This window comes from Cetorhinus maximus, chromosome X (assembly GCF_964194155.1).
Source record: "Cetorhinus maximus chromosome X, sCetMax3.hap1.1, whole genome shotgun sequence".
Lineage (NCBI taxonomy): Eukaryota > Metazoa > Chordata > Chondrichthyes > Lamniformes > Cetorhinidae > Cetorhinus > Cetorhinus maximus.
The window spans coordinates 5,588,252-5,614,063 of NC_135917.1; the positions used below are offsets into that span (position 1 = coordinate 5,588,252).

Here is a 25,812-nt window from a genome sequence, read left to right on the forward strand (position 1 = left end):
TCCATTAATAACAAGATATGAACCATGTTGTCAGCACACCATTTCCCATGCTCATGCAGAAAAGTCCTGCCGCAGAAGGTTACAGGCGATTTGGTCCCCCTCGCTCAAAGCTTCGCAGGTGGACACAGAACAAGGGTTTTGTATTGTCTTGCTCAACAATGATGTCCAATTGTTTAAGGTCTTCCACATAGAAAACATAACATACCAAGATGCTTTATGAGGTAGGGTGGAGTGAGAGGTGGTGGACAAGTTTTTTAAAAAAAAGTAATTGTTGCTGTACAACAGTGAGACACTTACAAGAGGTGATCAAAGACTTGGTTGGAAGGACTGATTTTGAAGATGATCGGTAAATATAGAGGAATAGAAGTAGAGGGGATCAAGGAGAGCGCCCAGGGAGTAGAGCCAAGGTGACTGAAGCCTCTGCCACTTGGGGGGGGGGGGGGGGGCGGCGGCGCAGTTGGGACTGTGGAAAAGAGTAGAGAATGCACAGGGCAAGAATAGGAGGATCAAAGGATATAGAAGTGGGTGAAAGGTTGGAAGAGGGTGTGGAGGTAGGTGAGACAAGGCAATGGAGGAGTTGGAAGATGAGAATTAAGATATTTTATTCAGTGCACAGAGGGGACAGGAGCCAGAGTGTCAAAAGAAAATTGCACATACACTTGAAAAGGAAATATTGAAGGGCTATGAGGAATACCAGGGCAGTGGGACTAATTGAATAACTCCTGTAAAAGCTGGTCAAGACACAATGGCCCCCTTCTGTGTTGTAAATTCTATGCTCATAGAGAACAGAGAGCCAATATAGGTAAGCAAGGATAGGGGTAATGGGCGAGTGGGACTTAGTGTGGGACACTGGAAGAGAGCGGAAACAAGAGTGTAAATAAGATTTTAGCTGTGGTTGAAAGGGTAGTATGTTGCAGAGGTGAAAGTAAATGGTCCTGGCATTTGAACAGGCTGCCAAGGTTTTGCAAGGACCAATTCAACCTGACCAAACAGCCGTGGAAAAAGACCAAGTTAATGGCAAGGCAGGGAGTGAGCTGCAGGAGCCCAAAATGATGGCTCCAGTCTTCCCAATGTTCAACTAAAGGCAAATCTGACTTTCTCAAGCTGCAGAAAACACATTATGATCCTGCATGCAAAGAATCAGTTCAAAACATTGTCAAGAAGCATTTCCTGTACCTCGATCTACTTAGCTGTTGATCAATTTATTTAGTGAGTTTGACCCTTCAATTGAGTATCGACTGCTGAGAAATTTCTTTGAAGCCTACTGTAAGTGGCAACTGTATGCGGGTCAGCAAACACCATTTTGTATTATAGAAATGATTGGCCACAAAGGCAATTTTTCATGGCTATTGTTTCTGTGCATCTTCAAAAGGATACTGAATTGCATGCGTGACCCAGACACTCATTCAGTCAGGAGTCACTCTGATGCCAACAACAATTAGGCAGGCTGGAATTTACCACTGAACTGTCAGGCGAGATATAGTGAACCATATTTCATGGTCAGTTTAATGCTGCACAATAGTACAATAGGAGCGCCTTTGGTTGTTCAGAAGGGGCTGAAAGAGTCTATGGTTACTGTAAATTGGGCAAATAAAACCTCTCAGAGTTAACAGAGATTTCCTGGTGTTAGGATTCCTGGAGCCTGCATCTCCGAATAAGAAAACCTTCTAGCGTAAATATCCAAAGATGCAACATGCAACCGTACATCAGAAGGTCAGACAGTCTGATGGCAGAGGTGGCTGTGGAGTTAGAGATAGTGGTGAAAATGTAGAATGTCGTCAGCACAGATAAGAAAGCTGACAACAGATAAATTGCAATAGAATATTTTAATACTGATGCTGCTCCCAAGTGGTCGGGTTTTCATCGACAACCCTGAAGTACACACAGGTTTAGTACAGAATGAGTATATGCAAACACATGACATCAACAATGAACCATACCTGTGGCACTTGAGCAATTATCCTCATTACTTGATTCCATTCCATCCATACTGCACTCTTTTTCCAGAGCCCACACCCCTTACTGAAACACCTGAAAAATAAATTGGAGACAGTGTTTCTGCATGAAAACATAAGGCATTTTTTGAGAGCAAAAAGATACTATGCTAGCACTTTTCTTTTTTGAAAGTTGGGGTGGGGGTAGGTGAAGAAGTGCATTCAATCTCTATCAAAGTAAGGCTTCATATCTTTGATGAATAATTTCCATACCAACCTTTGCCAATCGAATGTACTCAACATCGAGCAGTATTTAAAAGAAACAGAAACCTGGAAGTAGCCAAATACCGTGATCCAATAATTCTTCAAGCAAAAACCTGATTCTCGTTTCTTTTTACATAGCTTCAGGACAGTACACAGGATTAGGCAATTAGGCCCCTCGAGCCTGTTCCGCCATTCAATTAGATCATGGTTGATCTATGTCTCAACTCCGTTGACCTGCCTCAGGTAGCTACTTGCAATTTTGAGGATGAGACCGTATTACTATAAAATTGATTACTGGCATTGCAGTGGTAAATTTCACAAATCAGCTGCAAGAATTAAAGGTAAATGAGCGGTAACGGATTTGAGATGGAGAGAGAAACCCACTAATATTACACATAAGTTGGCAAGATGTTTTGTTTCTCACCTTCCCTGTGTAGGAAAGTAACTTGCCCCTGACTAGGTGGTGTGTGTTTGCAAATTACACATATTAAAAGGGAAGAAAATAGACTATGGTGCCTATTCCACCATTTAAAGAGATCATGGCTAATCTGTATCTTAACTCCACTTATCCACATTCGTTCCATATCCTTTAATACCCTTATGTAACAAAAATCTCAATATATATCAACTTCAATTTTGGAATATTCAATTGACCAAGCCTCGGCCACCTTTTTTTTGGGGTTTTGGGGGGGGGGGGGTCCAAATTTTCACTATCCTTTGTGTGAAGCAGAGCTTACTGGACAGCCTAGCTCTAATTTTAAAGAGTGTTTCAGCCCTTCTCACAACCCACCACCACTATCCCCCCACCTCCTCCAACACATTCTCAATTCTCACAACAGATGAAATAGTTTATCTACCCCATCAAATCCTTTAATCATCTTTAACACCTCAAATCAGATCACCCTTAAATCTACTATACACAAGGAAATACATGACTTGGCCTATGCAAGCAATTCCCTACTCATCAATAGGTTGCCACTAATTCCAAGTGTTTGCACTTTAGTCAAGGTTCTTGTGTGGAACCTTATCAAATGCTTTCTGTTCGTCCATAGACATAATGCACTCCCTCATCTATCCACTTTCCAAGCGGATCACTATTCAATTGGCTGCGAATACGCCATAGGTTGCCAATTAAAAAGTATTGAACAGAAATAGACCATTATGAACCATGGAGAAGGTAATTCAACCTTCCTATTTGGGGAACGTGTGCAAACTTCCCAAAATGGTGCAAAAGTGAAGGAAATGGAAAATAACTGGGTTTGGTGTCTTAATGTGGTTTTAGCTGTCTACCAAAATTTCACAGGCTGTGACAGTAACATTACACAATATAGGGGATTTGTTCAGTTTATATATGTCTTTATTCACCAATGTGATTTTGCAAAAGCTCAGAAATAGTGTAACAATTTGTAAAGCTGTGCATTTATTAATCTAGACACCAAGACCTTCCCCCACCTTTATACTTGAACTTATGCCAACAAATGAGATACTTGTTTTCCTTATTAACTGCTTTTTAGGGTGCCGGATTGATATCTAGTTCACTCCATAATCAGTCTGGAAACAAAATGTACCTTTGTGACAGGAAAGAAGATGGAAACCAAAGCCACACAACATGAGCCAAATCAAAGCACATTGCCAAACTAAACCTGGCTCCCAGGTCATCGTTGTGGGATTCTTTTACAAAACTGAACTGCAAGTGCATAAGGTTTGACTACAGAATTTGAATCTAAATGGACATCTCATTGAGTTACCAGATACAATTTGCTTACAGAAATCAACACCCAATGTGGCCGAATTAACAACAGTAAACTGGCTGGGGGGGGGGGGGGGGGGGGGGGGGGGGAGAGGAGAGAGCAGAATTTTAATAATGGGGCAGCAAGGAAACAAAAGGGCCTGGCTGAAACATGTAAAACGGAAGGCACGTTTACTCAAAGTGTAGATTTGGAGTAATTAGTGGAGAGGCTGCAAACGTTCTCGAATTGATAGAATTATCACTTGGTCATTGCAGAGCACCAGCTAATAAGGCAAAAAACGTTGAGTTACGTTGCCACATCAGTACAAGTCTCAGGCTGTCATGTTGAAACTCCACAGTATGCCATCTATCAATTACTGCGTTAGTTTAGATCACAAAGACAAAAGGGAAATGTTAAAATCCAAGTGGTGGTAGGGAACAGTCACAAGGTTGATCCCAAGCATTAGAGCATCAGCTGCAAATAAAATTCTAAGTGGAGTACTGAAACTGAATTGAGTGTTGTTCTAAACTACAAATACAGGACAAGGGGAAATAAATAAACTGGTAAAAGACAATTGAGTGGTGTCAGGAAGCACCTCATGCAACAATCAATAACTGGAATGGTCTTCCAAGTAGGTCAGTGAAGCAATAACTTGAAAATCAGTTAGATGCCATGATGGATAGGGGCCATAGGCCTTTAAGGTAGGGTGAGCTAAAATGTATCAAGTGGCTTCATTCATCTACACTTTGTGATCTTTCTGAACTCCACATAACCATACCAAAATGTCGTGATGCACAGCATCATATCAAGGAGCTGGTGTAGTTAGTCAATCAGCTGGTCCAATCACTGTCTATTTTAAAACTCTATTTGTACATCACAACCATTACCAAGAAAGGTTCACAGTTCAGGATAACTTAAGAACATAAGGACATAAGAAATAAGAACAGGAGTAGACCATTCGGCCCCTCAAGCCTGCTCCACCATTCAATAAGATCATGGTTGATCTTCTTGTGTTTCGATTTCCACATTCCCATCTAACTCAGATAACCTTTGATTCTCTTGCCTAACAATAATCTACCTACCTCTGCCTTAAAAATATTCAATGACCCCACCTCCACCTTCTGAGGCAGAGAATTCCAAAGTTGCACAACCCTGAGAGAAAAAAATTTTCATCGATCCTAAGAGGGCGACCCCTAATTTTAAAACAGTGCCCCCTAGTTCTGACTCACTCAAGAGGAAACGTCCTTTTGATGGCCACCTTGTCAAGGCTGTTCAGGATCTTGTATACTTCAGTCAAATCACTCCTCACTCTTCTAAACTCCAGTGGAAATGAGCCCAGTCTGTGCAACCTTTCCTCATAAGACAACTCACTCATTCCAAGTATCAATCTAGTAAACCTCCTTTGAACTGCCTCCAATGCATTTACATCCTTCCTTAAATAAGGAGGCCAAAACTGCACACAGTATTCGAGGTGCGGTCTCACCAATGCCCCACATAACTGAAGCATAACATCCTTACTTTTATGTTCAATCCCTCTCGTAATAAAGGATAGCATTCCATTAGCCTTCTTAGTTACTTGCTGTACCTGCATACTAACTTTTTGTGACTCATGTACTAGAACACCTAGATCCCTGTGCACCTCAGAATTATGCAGCCATTCTCCATTTAAGTAATACTCTGCTTTTTTGTTCTTCCTGCCAAAGTGAACAACTTCACATTTTCCCACATTAAACTCCATTTGCCAGATCTTTGCCACTCACTCAACCTATCTATATCCATCTGCAACCTCATGCCCTCTTTACAGCATACTTTCCTACCTTTGTGTCATCTGCAAATTTAGCTACCATGTCTTCACTCCCCTCATCTAAGTCATTGACTTTTTCAGGCAAATGTTATGTAACATTACTTGATTCTAAAGAGCAGGAATTACATTAGTAGATCTAATGAGTTGTTTTTGCTATTAACAGTATAAAGTTTATATCCACAAGAAATTACCAACCCCAACTGCCAGAGCACAGGATCTTGGGGCACTTCTCAACCAATTAATTCATTCAGTCCTATTGGCTTGTCAATCATTTCACTTTTACCAAACTACTGTTACTTCTCACCAACTCAAAAATTGTTGTAAACAGTTTCCACAGGCCATTTTTCACATTGCTGGCTTGTACAAACCTCCCCAACATCAGGGAAGTTCCAGAGTCATTTCAGCTCGAGACACGATTACAACTTCTGGGCACGTTCAACCTCGAAACAGTTGTGCACAATACATGTTGGCCCTTCTTGTGCATGTGGTAGATGGTGCTGCTTCGTGTGTCAAGGTTATAAGAAAGAACATAGCCAAGTGATACACAGCGCTCAGCAAACAGCCCCCCCAAGTGTGAAGTTACCAAGTGTGATAAACACACTGAAAAGACGATTTTTGAATATCAAAATTTTGATGGGTACATATTGTTGAGCAAAGTAGAAATCTAGTTCATCTTCATGTCAAAAACAGAATAGTCCAAATAATTTAGTCATCAAATTTGCACGCAGAGGGACTATTTCTCCTGTTCACTATTTGCAGTAAATGCATTTGCATTTTATCCTTGCATTTAAAATGACTACAAACAGTAAACAGGAAATTTTCTCCCATTGCAGCTACCATATGCAGTTTACAATCCGCTTCACTATAAACAGTCAAAACATAGACTTGCAAGCCAGTCTCTTATCATACTGCACAAAACTAAATTGACTATAGCAAAATTAAACTGAGACATCAACTGCTTTTTATGAAATTGGGAAGCAGTTTGAAAATTATCTTTCACTGAAACTAGTACAAAGCATCTTCAGCATACACAATTCAGCAAATGCACTATTTCTGCCTAAAGCACTAAAGCCTTTGTCTGCTAATAAGCACAGTTTGCAGTTAAAAAACAAGCATTTGGGTAGCACACAAAAAGCTTCCCAAAATTCTCCCCATTTTCAGCTCCACTCTGTATCATAATGTACATACTTGAAAAATTGTGATGTTTGCAACAAATCAATTCACAAGTATGCTGTACGTACAATAATTTTTCATTGGGGATCTAGATGGTACAAAACTTTTGGACAAGTGTTTCACCTTTGGGATTTCAGTTCCAATTCAGTCCAGAATGACTGAATCAAAATCCCCTCTCTGCTAGCTGTAAGGGACCTATGCTAAATGAATTTAGGCAGAATTATACCAGACAAGTCCATACAACAGTTTCCTATGATCCGACACCATCTTGCAGTCTCACGCAAAGGCCATAAGGGCGGCTAGTGCAGTTAATGTAAATGTCATACCAGCACACTTAGGACTGTTTGGAGGCTGACCTGGGAGTGCTTGATGTTGACACTAGATTCACAAAGGCAAGAACATTTAATATAGCTACACTTAGACCCCTCACCTTTATGAGCACAAAAAACAAGAAACGGTAATTCATGGGAACATCACTTTCCAAACCCTTCAGAAAAGGGCAAAAAAAAACTATTCAACAAATGGAATTGGGGAATAGTTTAATAATCTTTGAAATTAGTACAAAACATTCATACACACTCGCACACAAACTTGTGTGCGCATACATGCCATTTCCACTTGTGGGGGGGGGTTCAAAATTAGGAATCATAAATATAACACAGTCACTAGTAAATCTAATTTAAAAAATCGAGAGTAACTTTTTTTTAACCCTGAAAGTGGTTGGAATGTGCCCACAAGGACTAGTGAGGCAAATAGCACTGATACATTTAAGGTAAAGCTTGGCAAGTACATAACTGAGAAAAAAGGTTATGGGGATGGCTATGGGGTTAGATGAAGCAGGCATATGTGGAGCATAAAGCTGACAGAAACCAGCTGAATTATGTAAATGCTATGCTGTTCATAATCCTTTTCCAATATGCATCCTGTTTCTCCATATTTAGCCAAAACCTCTCAGCATCACAATTGTAACCACTTCTCTCCATGGGTGGAAGAAGGGGCTGTTCTAACACTAGCTTGATTCAATTCAAAGCTAACCCTACCAAGAGGGATTCAGGTGCATTCTTAAAAAATAAAAAAGATATAAAAACAATCTGGTCAACCCCTGATAGCTCAATAAATAAATGAGTATCAGGGGCTGCTACAGGGGAAAAGGGGACTAAGCATTTGTTAGAAATGCACATATTGCCTTTGCAGTGATATCTTCATCTTTGTAGACAAACATACTACTCATCCCAACAAGGTAGGGAGAAAACACAAGTTTAGTCTGCAACAGACTGCTCCACTGAAACAGTCTAATTCTTCACACAGTGTCCCCATTACAGACAGCACTTTTAAGCAATCAGATGAGCTCCAATTATTTCATCATTAGTTCACCAAAAGTTATCAAAATTTGCTTTGGAAACATTACTAAACATGTAATAATGATTTCAACTCCTGAATCCATAACATTTCCAAAATTTATTTTATGAGGGGGCAAAATAAAATAATTCATTATTTCCTGTTCAAAGCTTTTGCAAGGGCCAGTTATGGTAAAAGGCAAGACATACAAAAAGATCAAAGTGATCATAGGTTGCAGTGCTTTGCTCCTCCTGAATGAAAGCACTATTAAGTAGAATACACCAAATTTTAACTCGATAGTTTGTCATTACCTAACTTGCAGGTTGAACAGTTTGTAGTCTTGTATGGCACTAGAATTGGATAATTAACATTAAGTTACAGCATACTGCTGTAAATGTAGGCTCTCTTCATTATGGTGCATGCTCCATTTTCTGAAAAGGCAAACATTTAGTGCCTATGACTTTTGGTTTACATCACTGCTGCCCTTTGACAAACGTTAAACTTTAAACCAGTTCATTGCAAATGATGGGAATTGATGCAATTTTACATTTTAATCATACCATAAGTTACAATGCTGACAGCAATAGTAAAAGCACAGCCAAAATATCACCAAATCTTAAAAATCCACATATTAAGCATAATCTACTTAATTGCAAAATAAAACCTGAATTTGTGCATATGCATACAACTGAACCTGTAATTCAGCTTCTGAAAGCAATTGAAATCTGTTTACATGCAAGTGAAAACCACATGCAACATCTGCTCACGTTTCTGAAATTAAATCCAAACGCCACAGTAAACACAAGGGCAGGTTAACTCTTTTGAATGGGGTGCAAAGGCCACTTCTATATTACTATTTCAAGAAAGAGTAAACCAAGAATTGCCTTTTGAACGCGGAACTACTTTCACATCCAACACAATCTTCTTTCGACATTGTTTAGAGAAAATACAAGATTTTTAAATCACACTTCTATATCCCTAATCCTACCTAAAAACCCCGTTTACACCAATCAACCAATTTCTAACCGAACGCTGAAACTAAGCCATCACTTCAAAGATCAAATTCCGTTTACCGAACCGAAAAAAAAAAGTTCACGTCACCGAAGACTGCACACAGCGTGCAACATTGTACCGTCCCCACACAAAAAACTCCTCGCTCTCACGCACACGACACGGCTTTTGCCGCCACAAAAAAAAGGATACCCACTATGCAGACCACTCACAACACACTCCTGCACTTGCGTGCAAAATCCGTCATGTGAAACTACCTTTGAATATACAAGCAAAACACACTAATCATTTCTAAAGCGTAATAAATTCAAATTGCAATAACTGAAACAAAAGGTCACACAAGTAACTGACCCGACCTTATTTGAGTTTGTGAAGGCCGACACGAAATAATTAAAACTCTCGTGATACTCATGTTTTTCTACCTTCTTCTGATTCAAAATATCTCTTTAAAGTACATCCTTTCATTCTCAGAATTTGCAAAATGAAAAATTGACTCCATTAACTAAATGGCAGCGTTCTCTAAACATATATTTTTAAATCTATATTGCTTTACATTTAATATATTGCAGATTTGGCGGGTTGCAATCAAGCCCGATGAAAAAAAATACCTTATTGCTTGCCCTGTACTTCCCACACTTCACAAATCCCGACGGAAATACCCCACTGCATGGCTGATCCCATTCCTCGTTCAGAAAGCTTTATGACCGACATTGGCCTCGGGCAGCAGGCTCCTGCTCGGGCCCCGGCCACTCCTCACTATCTCCGGGTTCGGCCTGACTGCTTCCTGTTACAAAGTAGTCACAAACATTCAACAAAACTCAAATAGGAAGGGGAAAGAATTAAAGAAATAGGCGACCCGAACAAAACCGACAGAAAAAAAGAAACCGAAAAAAAAGGAAAAGTGAAGAGAACCAAAAACATCCACCGGAGCGACGGAAACGTCATCACTTCCGTTCCGGTGAGAAACAGTAACCCCCAAACACCAGTTCCAGTTTAGGCAAAGATTCGAACAAAACACGGATATTTCTTTCTAAGTTTTTGCAAAAAAAGTGAATGTGTCGATGATGGTCAGCATAATCGCTTAATTTTGTAACAGAACATGCAGATACACAGAGCGAAAAATCAATAGAATAAAACGTCGAGTTCCGACAAGAAATCCCATCCGTTTCGAACTAGAATTGGGAAGGTTGTCAGGCGCATCCCGAAATTATTTAAACATATTAAGCTACGCTTTCGAAGAAGATCTGTTCTAATGGCTGCTTAGCCAAACACTTTAAAAAAAATGTGACACAGAAGCTTACGTATACATGCACTGAAAAGTGAAACTAAAGAAGTAGAACACATGTCGATGGACTAAAATGCTAGGGACACAAAAGCATCTCGTACCAGCGAAACAAAAGGGCTGATTGGAAACGGTAGCTCAAATCTGTAACTCAACTGCAATTCCCATATCCAAAAGCAATTTTATATTCATTTCTAAAATCGAATGAAAATCTCCAGATTGGAAGCAACAATAAAATACTTACCGCAAATAATTATTATGTTAACAAACTCCCTCCCATTTAATTTCGATTTAAACTAATACTGTACTTAAAAAGATATTTTCATATCTATCACCAACCTGCGTTGCAGATCTCTGAACTGTTACAGCGCAAGAGGAGGCCATTCAGCCCATCTGTGCACCAGCTCTCTGAATGAGCAATTCACTTAGTGCCATTCTCCTGTCTTCTCCCCATAACCCAGCACATTTGTCCTTTCAGATAACAGTCTCCTTCCCTTTTGAATGCTTCAACTGAACCTGCCTGCACCACACTCCCAAGCACTGCATTCCAGACCTTAACTGCTCGCGACGTGAAAAAGCTCTTTTTCCTCATACCACTTTTGCTTCTTTGTCAATTACTTTAAATCTGTGCCCTCTCATTCTTGATCTTTTCACGACCGGGAACAGTTTCTCCCTATCTACTCCGTCCAGACCCCTCATGATTTTGAATACCTCTATCAAATCTCCTCTCAGCTGCCTTTTCTCCAGGGAAAACAGTCCTAACTTCTCCAATCTATCTTCATAACGGAAGTTCCTCATCCCTGGAACCATTCTTGTGAATCTTTTCTGCACTCTCTCCAATGTCTTCATATCTTTCCCAAAGTGCGGCACCCAGAACTGGACGCAATACTCCAGCTGAGGCCGAACAAGTTTCTTAAACAAGTTCAACATAACCTCCTTGCTCTTGTACTCTATGCCCTTATGAAAGAACCTAGGATGCTGTCTGTATTATTAACTGCTCTCTCAACCTGTTCTGCCACCTTCAATGATTCATGCACATATACACCCAGGCCCCTCTGCTCCTGCACCTCCTTTAGAATTGTACCCTTTATTTTGTATTGTCTCTCCATGTTCTTCCTATCAAAATGAATCACTTCAAATTTCTCTGCAATGAACTTCATCTGTCACTTGGCAGCCCATTCTACCAACTTGTCTATGTCCTTTTGAAGTTCTACACTATCCTCCTCACAGTTTACAATGCTTCCCAGTTTCATATCACCTGCAAATTTTGAAATTGTGCTCTGTACACCAAGGTCTAGGTCATTAACATATATCAGGAAAAACAAGAGTCCCAACACTCATCTCTGGGGAACTCCACTACAAATCTTTCTTGAACTTGAAAAAACATAGTTAACGACTACTTTCTGTTTCTGGTCACTCATCCAATTTCATATTCCACGAGCTATAACTTTGCTTACAGGTCTGTTGTGCAGCACTGTATCAAATGCCTTTTGGAAGTCCATGTAAACCACGTCAACAGCATTACCCTCATCAACCCTCTGTTACTTCTTCTCAAAACTCCAGCAAGTTAGTTAAACGTGATTTTCCCTTAAATCCATGTTGGCGTTCCTTAATTAACGCACATTTGTAAATGTGACAATTAATTTTGTCCCAAATTATTGTTTCCAGGAGTTTCCCCACCACCAAAGTTAAACTGACTAGCCAGTAGTTGCTGGGCTTATCTTTATACTCTTTTTTGAACAAAGGTGTAATATTTGCAATTCTCCAGTCCTCTGGCACCACCCCTGAGTCTAAGGAAGACTGGAAAATGATGGCCATTGCCTCTGCAATTTCCACTCTCACTTTCCTCAGTATCCTTGGATGCATTTCATCCGGTCCTGGTGCCTTCTCAAGTTTAAATAGAGACACCCTATCCAACACCACGTCCTTATCAATTTTAAACCCTTCAAGTGCCTGAATTACCTCCTCTTTCACCATGGCATGGGTAGCATCTTCTTCCTTGTTAAAGATAGATGCAAAGTATTCATTTAATACTTCAGCCATGCCCTCTGCCTCCATGTGTAAATCATCTTTTTGGTCCCTAATTGGCCCCATTCCTCTTTTACCACCCTTTAACTATTTCTATGCCTATAGACGACTTTGGAATTCCATTTTATGTTGATTGCCAGTCTCTTTTCATACTCCCTTTTTGATTCTCTTATTTGATTTTTCAATTCTCCTCTGAACCTTCTATATTCATCCTGGTTCTCAAATGTATTTTCCACCCAACATCTGTCATAAGCACACTTTTGCTTCTTGAGCTTAATTTCTACCTCTTGCCATCCAGCGAGCTCTGGATTTGTTTATCCTACCTGACTGTGTCAGAGCTACCTCTTCTTTAAAGGCAACCAGTTTTTCCTGACAAACTATGATTCTAATTTATCTGGGTCACTCTTACCCCATTGAAGTTGCCTTTCCCCCAGTTAATTATTCTTACTCTGGATTGTTCTTTGTCCTTTTCCACAGTCAGCCTAAACCTTATGATATAATGATCACTGTCCCCCAAATGTTCTCCAACTGACATTTGATTCACTTGGCCCAACTCATTCCCAAGAACTAGGTCTACCAGCATCTCCTTTCTCACTGGACTGGAAACATACTGCAGTATAAAATTCTCCTGAACACACTACAGGAACTCTTGTCCCTCTCTGCCCTTTACACTACTGCTATCCCACTCTATATTCAGATAATTAAAGTTCTCCATTATAATTACTCTATAATTCTTGCACCTCTCTGTAATTTCATTGCAAATTTGTTCCTCTACATCCTTCCCACTAGTTGGTGACCTATAGACTACACCAAACAATGTAATTGCACCTTTTTTGTTCCTTAGCCACTGCCAAATAGATTCTGTCCCTGACCCCTCTGGGACATCCTCTTTCTCCAGCACTGAATGCTCTCCTTAATCAACACTGCCACTCTTTCATTCATTTTCCATCTTTCCTGAACAACTTGTATCCAGGAATATTTAAGACCCAGCCCTGCCCTTCTTTGAGCCAGCTCGCTGTTATAGCCACATCATATTTCCATGTGGCAATCTGCACCTTTAACTCACCAATCTTATTTACTGCACTCCATGCATTCACATACATGCACAGTAACCCTGATTTAGATTTTATTACTTTCTCTCTTACTCTGACCATCACCTAACTTACTATTCCTTACTCTAGTGCTATATATCTCTCCCAATATTCTGTGCACATTGGCATTCCTCCCTGTTATTATCTCCTGGTTCCCACACCACTGCCAAGTTAGTTTAAACCCTCCAAAATAGCATGAGCAAAAACTCCTGCAAGTAACTCAGTCCCAGCTTTATTAGGTGCAACCCATCTGCCCTGTACAGGTCCCATCAACCCGAGCCCCAATGTCCCAGGAATCTAAAGCCCTCCCTCCAGCCACACATTCATCTGCTTTATCCTATTTCTCTGCTCACCTGCACATGGTACTGGGAGTAATCTGGAAATTACTACTTTTGAGGTCCTGCTTGCTAATTTCCTACCTAGCTCCCTAAATTCTGACTGCAAGACCATATCCCTCCTTCTACCTATGTCAGTGGTACCAATGTGGACCAGGACTGCTGGCTGTTCATCCTCCCCCTTTGGGTGCACTGCTGTCGTTCATTGACATCTTGACCCTAACATCAGGGAGGCAACGCACCATCCTGGATTCAAGTCTGCGGCTGCAGCAATACTTATCTATTACCCTAACTATCAAATAAAGTATCACTATTGCTCTTCCAGTCTTCCTTGTACCCCCCGTACAGCTGATCCACCAGTGATCCCATGGATTTGGCTCTGGCTACACTCCCCAGAGTGTAACCATCACTATCATCAGTATTCAGAACAGAATACTGATTGGAGAGTGAGGTGCACTCAGGGGACTCCTGCACTACTTGCTTGTTCCTTTTGATTGCCTGGTGGTCACCCATTCCCTCTCTCCCTGTATACTCTCAAGCTGGTCAGTGACCACATCTATAAACGTGCTATCCACGAAGCTCTCAACCTCACGGATGCACCGCAGTGACACCAGCTGCTGCTCAAGCTCTGAAACCCAGAGCTCAAGCTGCTACAGCTGATGACACTTACTGCACAAATGGTTATCCAAGCATTGGAAGCATCCTGGAGTTCCCACATAGCACAGAATATGCATTATGGAGCTCGGATCAGCCCTGCAATTTCTCTATTTATTAGTTAACCTTGCTACAGCTAATTAGTTAACCTTGCTACTGCTAATTCAACTTCTCAGTACTAATAAACCTTACCAATACTAATAAACCTTACAACTATTAATAAAGCTTACTAATACTTATAAATTCTACTGATAGCTAACAGACCTTACAAGTACTAATAAACATTACTTAAAAATAAAAGATGACTCACCAGCTGTTAACTTGCTATTATTAATGCTTAATATTTTTTATTGTTTTTAATCTGCCAGTTATTTAAACTCAGCACCTAAGCAGCAATACTCACCAGCCTATCAATTTATGACGTTCCTGTGATGTCACACCTCAATTTTTGTTTCCGAATGCAGCTCTGAGCCCACAGACTATGTAAGGGAGATAGTCCCGCTCAGCTCCTCTGAGCTCGCACTTTTTCTCTCTGGTTTTTAGCCCTGCTCAGCTGCTCTGAGCTCTCACTTTCTCTCTTCAGTTTTTAGCCCCACTCAGATCCTAGACCATAAGACATAGGAGCAGAAGTAGGCCATTCGGCCCATCGAGTCTGCTCCGCCATTCAATTAGATCATGGCTGATCTGATAATCCTCAATTCCACTTTCCTGCCTTTTCCCCACAACCCTTGATTCCCTTACTGATTAAAAATCTGTCTATCTCAGCCTTGAATATACTTAATAACCCAGCCTCTACAGCCCTCTGAAGTAAAGAATTCCACAGATTAACTGCCCTCTAAGAGAAGAAATTCCTCCTCATCTCTGTTTTAAATGGGTGACCTCTTACTCTGAGATTATGCCCTCTGGTCCTAAACTCTCCCACAAGGGGAAACAGCCTCTCAGCATCTACCTTGTCAAGCCCCCTAAGAATCTTATATGTTTCAATAAGGTCCCCTCTCATTCTTCTAAACTCCAATGAGTACAGGCCCAACCTACTCAACCTTTCCTCATAAGAAAATCCCTCCCTACCCAGGATCAATCTAGTGAGCCTTCTCTGGACTGCTTCCAATGCCAGTATATATTTCCTTAGATAAGGGGACCAAAACTGTTCACAGTATTCTAGGTGCGGTCTAACTAGTGCCTTGTATAGTTTTAGCAAGACTTACTTATTTTTATACTCCATTCCCTTTGAAATAAAGGCCAACATTCTATTTGCCTTCCCTATTACCTGTTGAACTTGTATACCAGCTTGTTGTGATTCATGCACAAGGACTGCCAAATCCCTCTGTGCTGCAGCTTTCTGCAGTCTTTCTCCATTTAAATAATATTCAGCTCTTCTATTTTTCCTGCCAAAGTGCATAACCTCACATTTTCCCACATTATATTCCATCTGCCCACTCACTTAATCTGTCTATATCCCTCTGTAGACTCTGTCATTCTCACCATTTGCCTTCCCACCTATTTTTCTGTCATCCGCAAACTTGGCCATAGTACATTCACACCCCTCATCCAAGTCATGAATATATATTGTAAATAATTGTGGCCCCAACACTGATCCCTGTGGCACTCCACTAGTTGTAGGGTGCCATTCTGAAAATTCCCCCCTTATCCCAACTCTGTCTTCTATTAGTTAGGCAATCCTCTATCCATGCTAATATGCTACCCCCAACACCATGGGCTCTTATCTTATTAAGTGGCCTTATATGTGGTACCTTATCAAACACCTTTTGGAAATCCAAATATATTACATCTACTGGTTCCCCTTTATCTATCCTGCTTGTTACCTCCTCAAACAATTCTAATAAATTTGTCAGGCATGATTTCCCCTTCATGAAGCCATGCTGACTCTGCAAAAACCTCAAGGAGGGCAGGGGGAAAGAAGAAGAAATGAAATGAAGGAAAATAACCCCCTAAACTGTCAAGTAAATTTGCATTCCTCTACACTTTTATATAAAATCTTATGAATATGAATGGGGCTTTCAAAATGCTGCACTTTAAATCAAGCCTGAACCTGGAGCTGCTTTTTACTGCAATATTAATGCTGTTCACAGTTTGACTGCCCAGCTGCTTCCTTTTCCTCAGTACTGTGGGTTTTTATTGGGAAATTTCTCCAACTGCCAGCATAAAAATCCTCACTGTGGTCAAATCTTTCCTAGTTTAGATCTGCCTTAACACCGAACACTGCAACATCTGCAATTACTTTATCTGAATTGGGGTTTGTAAAACACTTACACTCATGTCCAGTGGTAAATTTGGCATTCCACAAGGAACCCCAACTAAAATTCAACTTTCCAATGGAATACAAATTACACAATCAATGTATCTGTATTATTGATAAGAAATAACAGCAATAAAAGAATGGCAATAACAGCCAAAGTAATATGGGTAGAAATTCATAATGGGGCAAAAAAAAAACAATTCGTGACTATTTCCAACCATAGGCTGAAAATGAACAAAGATATTTAGAGAAGAGACTGGAGGAAACTGTAATGTGATATTCAGGTCTAATACTGAAATGCTGCCATAAGTAGTCAGAACACAAACTGAAAGGGAGGAATGAAAGGGCAGTTTCATACAAGTAAACATTGATTTTCAACATAACACATTAAAACAGAGAATCAAGGCAGCTTCATTTGATTTCATCTTTAAGTGACCTTTGTATAGTTCAACTAGATATCATAATTAAGAACAAAAGCAGTGATGCAATACTTAAGAACATATCTTGGAACATATATATTAATTCCCCTAAGACACCAGTCAAAGTAACTTGCTGCAGCATGGCTGCCAAATAATTATCTTTTTAGGCTTCCAGGACACGTCAACCCAAAGTTTGACCTGTTCACTTTAATGGCATGGGTCATACCTTAAAGCTGTGTCTTGATTTAGTGGAAATGTGTCCTTCGGACCAGTTTCCATCCAGATATGGAACACTACATACATCAGTAAGGGAGCCCAGGCCTGATACACACCACCTTATGGCAGGGATTACTAGTCATGTGTATGATTGTCGAGTAATGCCAAGACAGGGCTCAGTTACAATGGCATTACAGTTGGATATCCAATCAACTCACTATTCAGATTCTCACATTAAAGAATGGTTACCTGGGCAAGCTGATGGAAGGCTACTGTTGCACGTTCAGAAGCAGAGGGACAGAACATTGTGAACAACTTTTTACATTTCCTGTCAGGAGAAATATAGTGACTAAAAAAAGGTTAACGCAAGTATCTTTAATGGTCTATGATAATTGCATTCCCATTTACCACACAGCTACCAAGAAAGGCTATTTTATAATATGTTCCCAACATATATTTTTGAAGCCCAACACTGGATTGATGGATGATCAAACTGCAGTCTGAAACTGCCACATTCTCGCAGCAAAAGTGGGAGAGAGAGAGAGAGAGGTGGAGAGACAGACAGTGGGGGAGTTCCACACTGTTGCCTCACCTGTAAAATCCTTGTTTTCTACCATCTCCCCAAAGTTCCATCCAAAGTTTCTATCCGAGTATCCTCCTTCCTTTCCTTTGCCTCTGTATTGAATGACTCCTCACCGCAGTGATTTCAATCTCTATCTCAGCTTGCCTTACCCACTCTCTTTTGGTGGTGTAGTTTAATTTAGGGATGCACGGGGTCAGAATTGAAGGAGTGCAGAGATCTTAGAGGGTTGTAAGGCTGGAGGATGTTACAGAGATAAGGAAGGGAGGCCATGGAGGGATTTGAAAACAAGGATGAGAATTTTAAAATCATGGGGTTGCCAAGAGGAACCAATGTAGGTTAATGAGCCCAGGGCTGATAAGTAAATGGGACAGTGCAAGTTAGAATACAGCCAGCAGTTTTGAATGAGGTCTTTTGCAAAGGGTGCAAGGTGGGAGGTCAGCCAGGAGTGTGTTGGAATAGTTGAGTCTGGAGCTAATGAAAGCATGGTTGAGGATTTCAGCAGCTGATGAGCTGAGGCAGGGATGGAGGTAGAACAGAGAATTAATCTCCAAATTACCCCAGGGTGTTTTAGACATGTTCTTTTTGATATATCCCAAACAGTAGCCTTAAAATGGGCAGGCCACTTTAGCAGCTAAAATGTAACAGTGCTCCAGACCTCGAGACTACCCCTCAAATATCCGAAACATATTTAGGGTCTTGCACAAGTTTGGGACATCACAATATGCAAATTTCAGCCCATATTTCACATTCATGCAACAGGAATTTTTTTTTTTTTAATTCATTCACAAGGTGCCGGCTTTACTGGCAGGGCCAGCATTTATTGCCCATCCTTAGTTGCCCTTGAGAAGGTGGTGAGCTGCCTTCTTGAACCGCTGCAGTCCATGTGATGTCGGTACACCTACAGTGCTATTAGGAAGGGAGTTCCAGGATATTGACCCAGCGACGGTGAAGGAACAGTGATATATTTCCAAGTCAGGATAGTGAGTGACTTGGAGGGGAACTTCCGAGTGGTGGTGTTTCCATCTATTTGCTGCCCTTGTCCTTCTAGATGGTAATGGTCACAGGTTTGGAAGATGCTGTCTAAGGAGCCTTGGTGAATTCCTGCAATGCATCTTGTAGATGGTACACACTGCTGTTACTGTGCATCGGTGGTGGAGGGAGTGGATGTTTGTGGATGTGGAGCCAATCAAGTGAGCTGCTTTGTCCTGGATGGTGTCAAGCTTCTCGAGTGCTGTGGGAGCTGCACTCATCCAGACAAGTAGGAGTATTCCATCACACTCCTGACTTGTGCCTTGTAGATGGTGGACAGGCTTTGGGGAGTCAGGAGGTGAGTTATTTGTCGCAGGATTCCTAGTCTCTGACCTGCTCTTGTAGCCACAGTATTTATATGGCTAGTCCATTTTAGTTTCTGGTCAATGGTAACCCTCAGGATGTTGACAGTGGGGAATTCAGTGATGGTAATGCCATTGAACATCAAGGGGCGATTGTTATATTCTCTCTTGTTGGAGATGGTCATTGCCTGGAACTTGTGTGGCGCGAATGTTACTTGCCACTTGTCAGCCCAAGCTTGGATATTGTCCAGGTCTTGCTGCATTTGGACATGGACTGCTTCAGTATCTGAGGAGACATGGATGGTGCTGAACACTGTGCAATCATCAGCAAACATCCCCACTTCTGACCTTATGATGGAAGGAAGGTCATTGATGAAGCAGCTGAAGATGGTTGGGCCAAGGACACTACCCTGAGGAACTCCTGCAGTGACGTCCTGGCACTGAGATGATTGACCTCCAACAACCACAACGATCTTCCTTTGTGCTAGGTATTACTCCAACCTGTGGAGAGTTTTCCCCCTGGTTCCCATTGACTCCAGTTTTGCTAGGGCTCCTTGATGTCACACTTGGTCAAATGCAGCCTTTATGTCAAGGGCACCTCAAATCACAATTGAACAGGGAAGTAATGCACCAATTGAAAGCAGGTGCACATACATCCAATGAAAAAGTACTAAAAATAACTTGAAATTACAGTGAAATTGCAAAGAGTAAAATTCTGATGAAATGACATTCCGGTTATGTCAAAGTCATTAACCAATCTCACCAGAATAGCAAATCTCATAGAACAATGCCAGTGATGAGCCGAAATTCTGCACCGGTAACTCTGGATTAGCCGAACATATCTAAACTTGTCATATGACCGTGCTGACCAATCAGAGCAGAGTTAGACCACACAAAATCGTAAAATCATGTAGTGCTGGGCATAATCTAGGCACTGGGTTCCCACAAAACCAAAATGCTTTTTGAAAATATAGTTCTTTTGCCATTTCTCCTCTCAGTAATTAAAATGTAATTATTTATCCCTCATTGGTGTTTGTGGGACCTTGCTGAGCACAAATTGCTTAACAGGCTGTGAAACGTTTTGGGATGTCCCAAAAACTCACAAGCTTTTTTTTCTAGCTGAATGATAGTGGAACAAGAAGAGAGGATGATGCAGGGGCTGAGCAGATAATTTAAAGGGCATCAGGGTTGCAATGGACGTGAGGCATTGATAGGAATTGGAAAGGTGCTGGGAAGGGGAAGGACTAGCATATGTGTTGTGTGGGGAGCAAGGCGGGGAGAACAAGTGATTGGTGGAATGGACAGCAAGGAAGAGAACCAATGATGGGGAATGGGAAGGAAACTGCTGACACTTTGTATTTCCTTTACAAATGCAGCCACTGGTGGCTCCTTTCCCCACAGACAAACCAAAAGATAAAGACAGAGGTAGAAGAGGTTAGAAAGCAAAGCAAAAAGAAAGAATTATGGGACAGAAAGTAAAAAGTAATACCAAGAGATCAGACATATGCCATATGTGACCATATTCACTGACTTATGGTGCACAACCTCACAGATTACCTAGCAAAGTATTAAAATCAGTATGTCCTGTCTGCTACAAACAATTCCCAAAGCATTTGCAATGTTAACTGGGTCCACACCTAGCTGTAATCACCCATAATACCCATAGATGGCGCTGCAATGTTTGGAGAATTTTTGCAAAATTTGGGTAATTTTTCTTGTGTCATATGATTCTGTCACACTATCGATTTGAAGTTTTTTAATAAGAACATAAGAAATAGTTGTGGATGCTCCATCACTGAATATATTCAAGTCTCTCAGATAGATTTTCTTGAAGGATTTTCTAGTACCTGCAAAGCTTAGTGGCAAGAGTATAACCCTTTCAACATTGCTCACATTTAAAGGATGTAGGCATTCATGAGCTCTGAAAGTGAGAGGGTCCCTCAACGTTTGCCACATATTGTGACATTTGTTGTTCTGCAATATAGGTAACTGAGGAAAATCCCACCAGTTTTTACATTTACAATGTCTCTATCCAGCAGATCATTGAGCCATGACCCAGATTTGCCACTCCACCCCCAAATCCATTAGTATATATTTGTTAAAAGTCTCACTTCTAAACATGCATTGTTGGTCACGCTTCAGGCACCACATTTGCAAATTTCACAACTAGGGAATGTAGCAAACAAAATCAAGAGATGTGGTAATGATCAATTAAAAATTGGCAATCAGCAAAAAAGAGCAAAGGAACCAAATAAAGTCACTCAAAATACTTTAAAAAAATAATTTGCCATCATCTCACCTCACTAAGTGTGAATGTAAGACTGGAAATAAGGTTTATAACATAACAAAGCTTTGAATAATGATAAAATATACATTTATTTTACATACCTGCATGTAGTTGAAATATTTCAAGGTTTTCCAGCAAAAGCCTGTATCTCATGCAGAAACCGATGCCTTGAGTTCAGGGGGCTTTGGAGAGCAGTTGAATGAAGATTCAACAAAGTAACAGAACATAACTCTGAAAACACATTGGTATCGCTCTCTGCAAGCCACTTGTACACAATTCTCAGGATGCACTTCCATGCTGCCTCTTATCAGTTTGATGACCACCACCACATTTCGGAGTGGGGATAACACAAGTTCTTTCATGTAATTGACTGCAAGACTGACGATTTACATATCACATCAAAACTTTTTGTTCGTAAGCCCTGCCCACTAACCATTAATGGAAATGGTCTCAGAGGGCAGAGCAGTGGCAAATGGAATTTAATCCTGAGAAGTGTGAGGTGATGCATTTTGGGAGGACTAACACGGCAAGGGAATACACAATGAATGGTAGGACCCTAGGAAGTACAGAGGATCAGAGGGACCTTAGTGTACATGTCCATAGATCCCTGAAGGTGGCAACACAGGTAGAAAAGGTGGTTAAGAAGGCATTATGGGATACTTGCCTTTATTAGCCGAGGCATAGAATATAAGAGCAGGGAGGTTATGTTGGAGCTGTATAAAACGCTAGTCAGGCCACAGCTGGAGTACTGTGTGCAGTTCTGGTCACCACAGTATAGGAAGGATGTGATTGCACTGGAGGAGGATGCAGAGGAGATTCACCAGGATTGCCTAGGCTGGAGCATCTCAACTATGAAGAGAGACTGGATAGGCTAGGGTTGTTTTCCTTAGAGCAGAGAAGGCTAAGGGGGACCTGATAGAGGTATACAAAATTATGAGGGGCATAGATAGGAAGAAACATTTCCCCTTAGCGGAGATTTCAATAACCAGGGGGCATAGATTTAAGGTAAAGGGCAGGAGGTTTAGAGGGGATTTGAGGAAAAAATTTTTCACCTAGAGGGTGGTTGAAATCTGGAGCACACTGCCTGAGGGGGTGGTAGAGGCAGGAACCCTCACAACATTTAAGTAGTATCTAGATGAGCACTTGAAACACCATAGCATACAGGGCTACAGGCCAATTGCTGGAAAATGGGATTAAAATAGATAGGTGCTTGATGGCTGGCATGGACATGATGGGCCGAAGGGCCTGTTTCTGTGCTGTATAACTCTATGACTCTATGAATGACAGCCAATAAACTATAGTATAAGAGCTATGAAGGCAACTGAAATTTCTGCATCTACATCAGCTTTACCATCAGTAACTGACGGGAGAAATTAAGCAATTAGCTGCATGTTAGAGGCTGTTTACTTGTGCAACTACAGCAGGTTACATGCAGAGCTTTATTTGTGCTATGGTTGAGTATGAGAAGAACAAAATCACTTTTTCATAGCCAATCAAAAGACACTTACTCCGTCTTGAGTACACCCCTCACAAAGGTCTTTTCAATTCTTATCAGTGTGAGTACACCTCCGCTTCTGAAGCAGCAAAACCTCTGACTTATGATCAAAGCAACTGGAGATCTGCTCATCAATGATTACATTTCCACACATCATCATCTAGAGAGACCATTACACTGATAATATTGGATGATGTTTGAATATCAGGTTAAGGATATGCTGCACATTTTAAAAACTGGGAGGAAAAGTAACCTGTTCTTCTAAAAGAAATTGCTTAGAAATGAACATTTAACATTCTGGAAACCAAAACAAGTATCTTGTGTCACCTTTAGGCAGGGGATCAACTTCTATAGGTATGCTGATGACATCCAGTTCCATCAAGCACATCTCTCATTTCTCCAACAGCTACTTCCGTGCTGTTGAACTGCTTGTCTGAAAGTCAAATTATTTTCAGCTGAACTTCAGGAAGACCAAAGCCATTGTTGTTGGCACCTGCCATAAACTCTGTTCCATTGCCACTGATGCAGACACCCGCCCCAATCACTTGCCTATAATGGAATAAAACTATGTGCAACGTTGTCATTTGTCTAATCCGGAGCTGAGTTTCATACACCACATGCTCTCTTCAGTTTCCTCTTCCACCACATTGCACATCTCAACTATTACAAACCCTTACCATACTTGTCACCTCCAGAGTCAATTACTCCAACACTGTTATTACTGGTCTTGCATAATCCTCCCTCCACAAACTCCAGTTCGTGCAAAACACAACCACACCAATTCTGTCTTAAATTCCACTCATCCACCATTGTTGACCAATGATGGCTCTCTATTCCTGCAAAACATCTAAATTAACACACTTGTCTTCATGGCTATCCACAACCTTTATACCTCTAGAACTTCCTCCCAAACTCCATCCCAATCCACACTCCAACTCCAACCTCCTATGCATTCCCCCCTCCTCAGTCCACCAGGAATGGCAGAGTTTTCAGTTGCTACTGTTCTACTCTCTGGTAATCCCTCAGTAAATCCCTGTATCTACCTACTTCTTGGGCCAACATTTATAAACTCCCATAGCCACATTTAAGCTACTTCACAGTTTGCAAACATTTAACTTGAGGTTTCCATCTGTGTACAGCCACCCCCAAGAACCTGATCTCTTCCTAATCCTCCCCATTTTGTTCCATTATGCTCTATCCATTATCCCAACTCATCCACCACTCTCACATCAATTACCTAATTTCCTGCCATTGTTCCAGGCTCAAGTTCCTCCTTGGGACAGACTCATGACTTCATGATGTTCTAATCTACTCATCCACAGTCACACCATCTGCATGCCTCCCAGAACATCAATCTCAACTGTTTCATCCCCTCAATCCGTCACACATCCTATCCAGGTCGCTCCCAGAATTTGATTCCTTCAACCTAACTCCTTCTCCACTCACAACGCCCCCTGCACGCACCAACCCCAACCCCCAAAAAGGTTCTCCCCATCCACTCTTGCATCACTCTGCAATATGTCCATTTCCTTGCTAATAAGGCCCTTCTCATCCACAAAGTATCCTGCAGGACTGCATTGATATGTACGGCCTGACTAAAACCCTACTGCACCAGTGACAACTCTTTTCCACACACACTGAGGCTGCTCCAACCAGCTGCACATTCCATAATGCTCCCCATCATGGCAGTGACATGGACCTTAATGAGATCTAGGGACTTATCCCCTTTGTCCTCCAGCAATTTGAGCACCTGCCTTGTCTACTACCCCTCGTGCCTCTTTTTTCAAAGCTACCCTCAAATTCCTCACTAGCTCTGTGACTCAGACTACCCCTCCTCTGGCATTTCATTATTTATAAAGCATCAAGTGATATGTTAAGCAGCTGCCTTGTCTGCACTTTGACATCTTTATTCCTCCCAGATGTCTCAGCCTCCTTTCCCATTGCTCCTCCAGTGGAGCACTGACTTTTGTGACCTCAAATCCTAAAAACACAGACTCAACTGCACTGCCCCACTCCTGCAACATCCTCCATATCAATGGCCCAGCACTTCTGATCCTGGTCTACTGTATGTTCTCTTCTTCACCTCTGCTCCAATATCAGTGGGAAAACTGCTTCCCAATCCATCTCTGCACTCTGGAATTTTCTTCCCAAACCCTTCTGCTTTGTCCTCTCTCTCCAACTTCAAAAGCTTCCTGAAAACCTACCCTGTCAACTACCTCCCATAACTCTCTTCCCTACTCCTGCTCAGGCCCAACCCCTCCACACTGAAGCCGTGTGGGACATTTTCCACATCCTCCTTTTTGAGAGGCTATTTGGCATGTTCCGCTATGTTACAGGAACTATAGAAGAGCAAACAATTCTGTTGTTGCTAAGTTTGTCAATCTGTTTTAGCATATGCACCTTCAAATGACTTCCATCCGTTCCTTCTCTCTTCTCAACTCAGAGTCAGCCTCCCGCACTAATGCTGGAGAAAGTTGAGGAGATGGCGAGATTTCCTGTTTCTTTGACTGACAGCAGTAATGTTCTCTTACTATTCATTTAACTCAGCACTCATTTTTAAAAAATGCAACTTGGAAAGGA

At 41.3% G+C, this 25,812-nt stretch overlaps 1 protein-coding gene across 13 annotated transcripts in view; it reads right to left on the reverse strand.

Moving 5' to 3' along the window:
• kmt2d (lysine (K)-specific methyltransferase 2D) overlaps positions 1–25,812 on the reverse strand; it is a 235,081-nt gene that overhangs the window by 190,540 nt on the left and 18,729 nt on the right. For 9 of the 13 annotated variants that reach the window (XM_078534392.1, XM_078534393.1, XM_078534388.1 and 6 more), the window contains one exon: positions 1,941–2,031. In XM_078534392.1, coding sequence (XP_078390518.1) covers positions 1,941–1,989 — 49 coding nt within the window. In that variant the 5' untranslated portion in view covers positions 1,990–2,031. Of the gene's footprint in view, positions 1–1,940; positions 2,032–8,554; positions 8,576–9,862; positions 10,211–25,812 lie in introns of those variants that run through there. The other 4 variants (XM_078534383.1, XM_078534395.1, XM_078534394.1 and 1 more) reach the window with 2 other exon arrangements.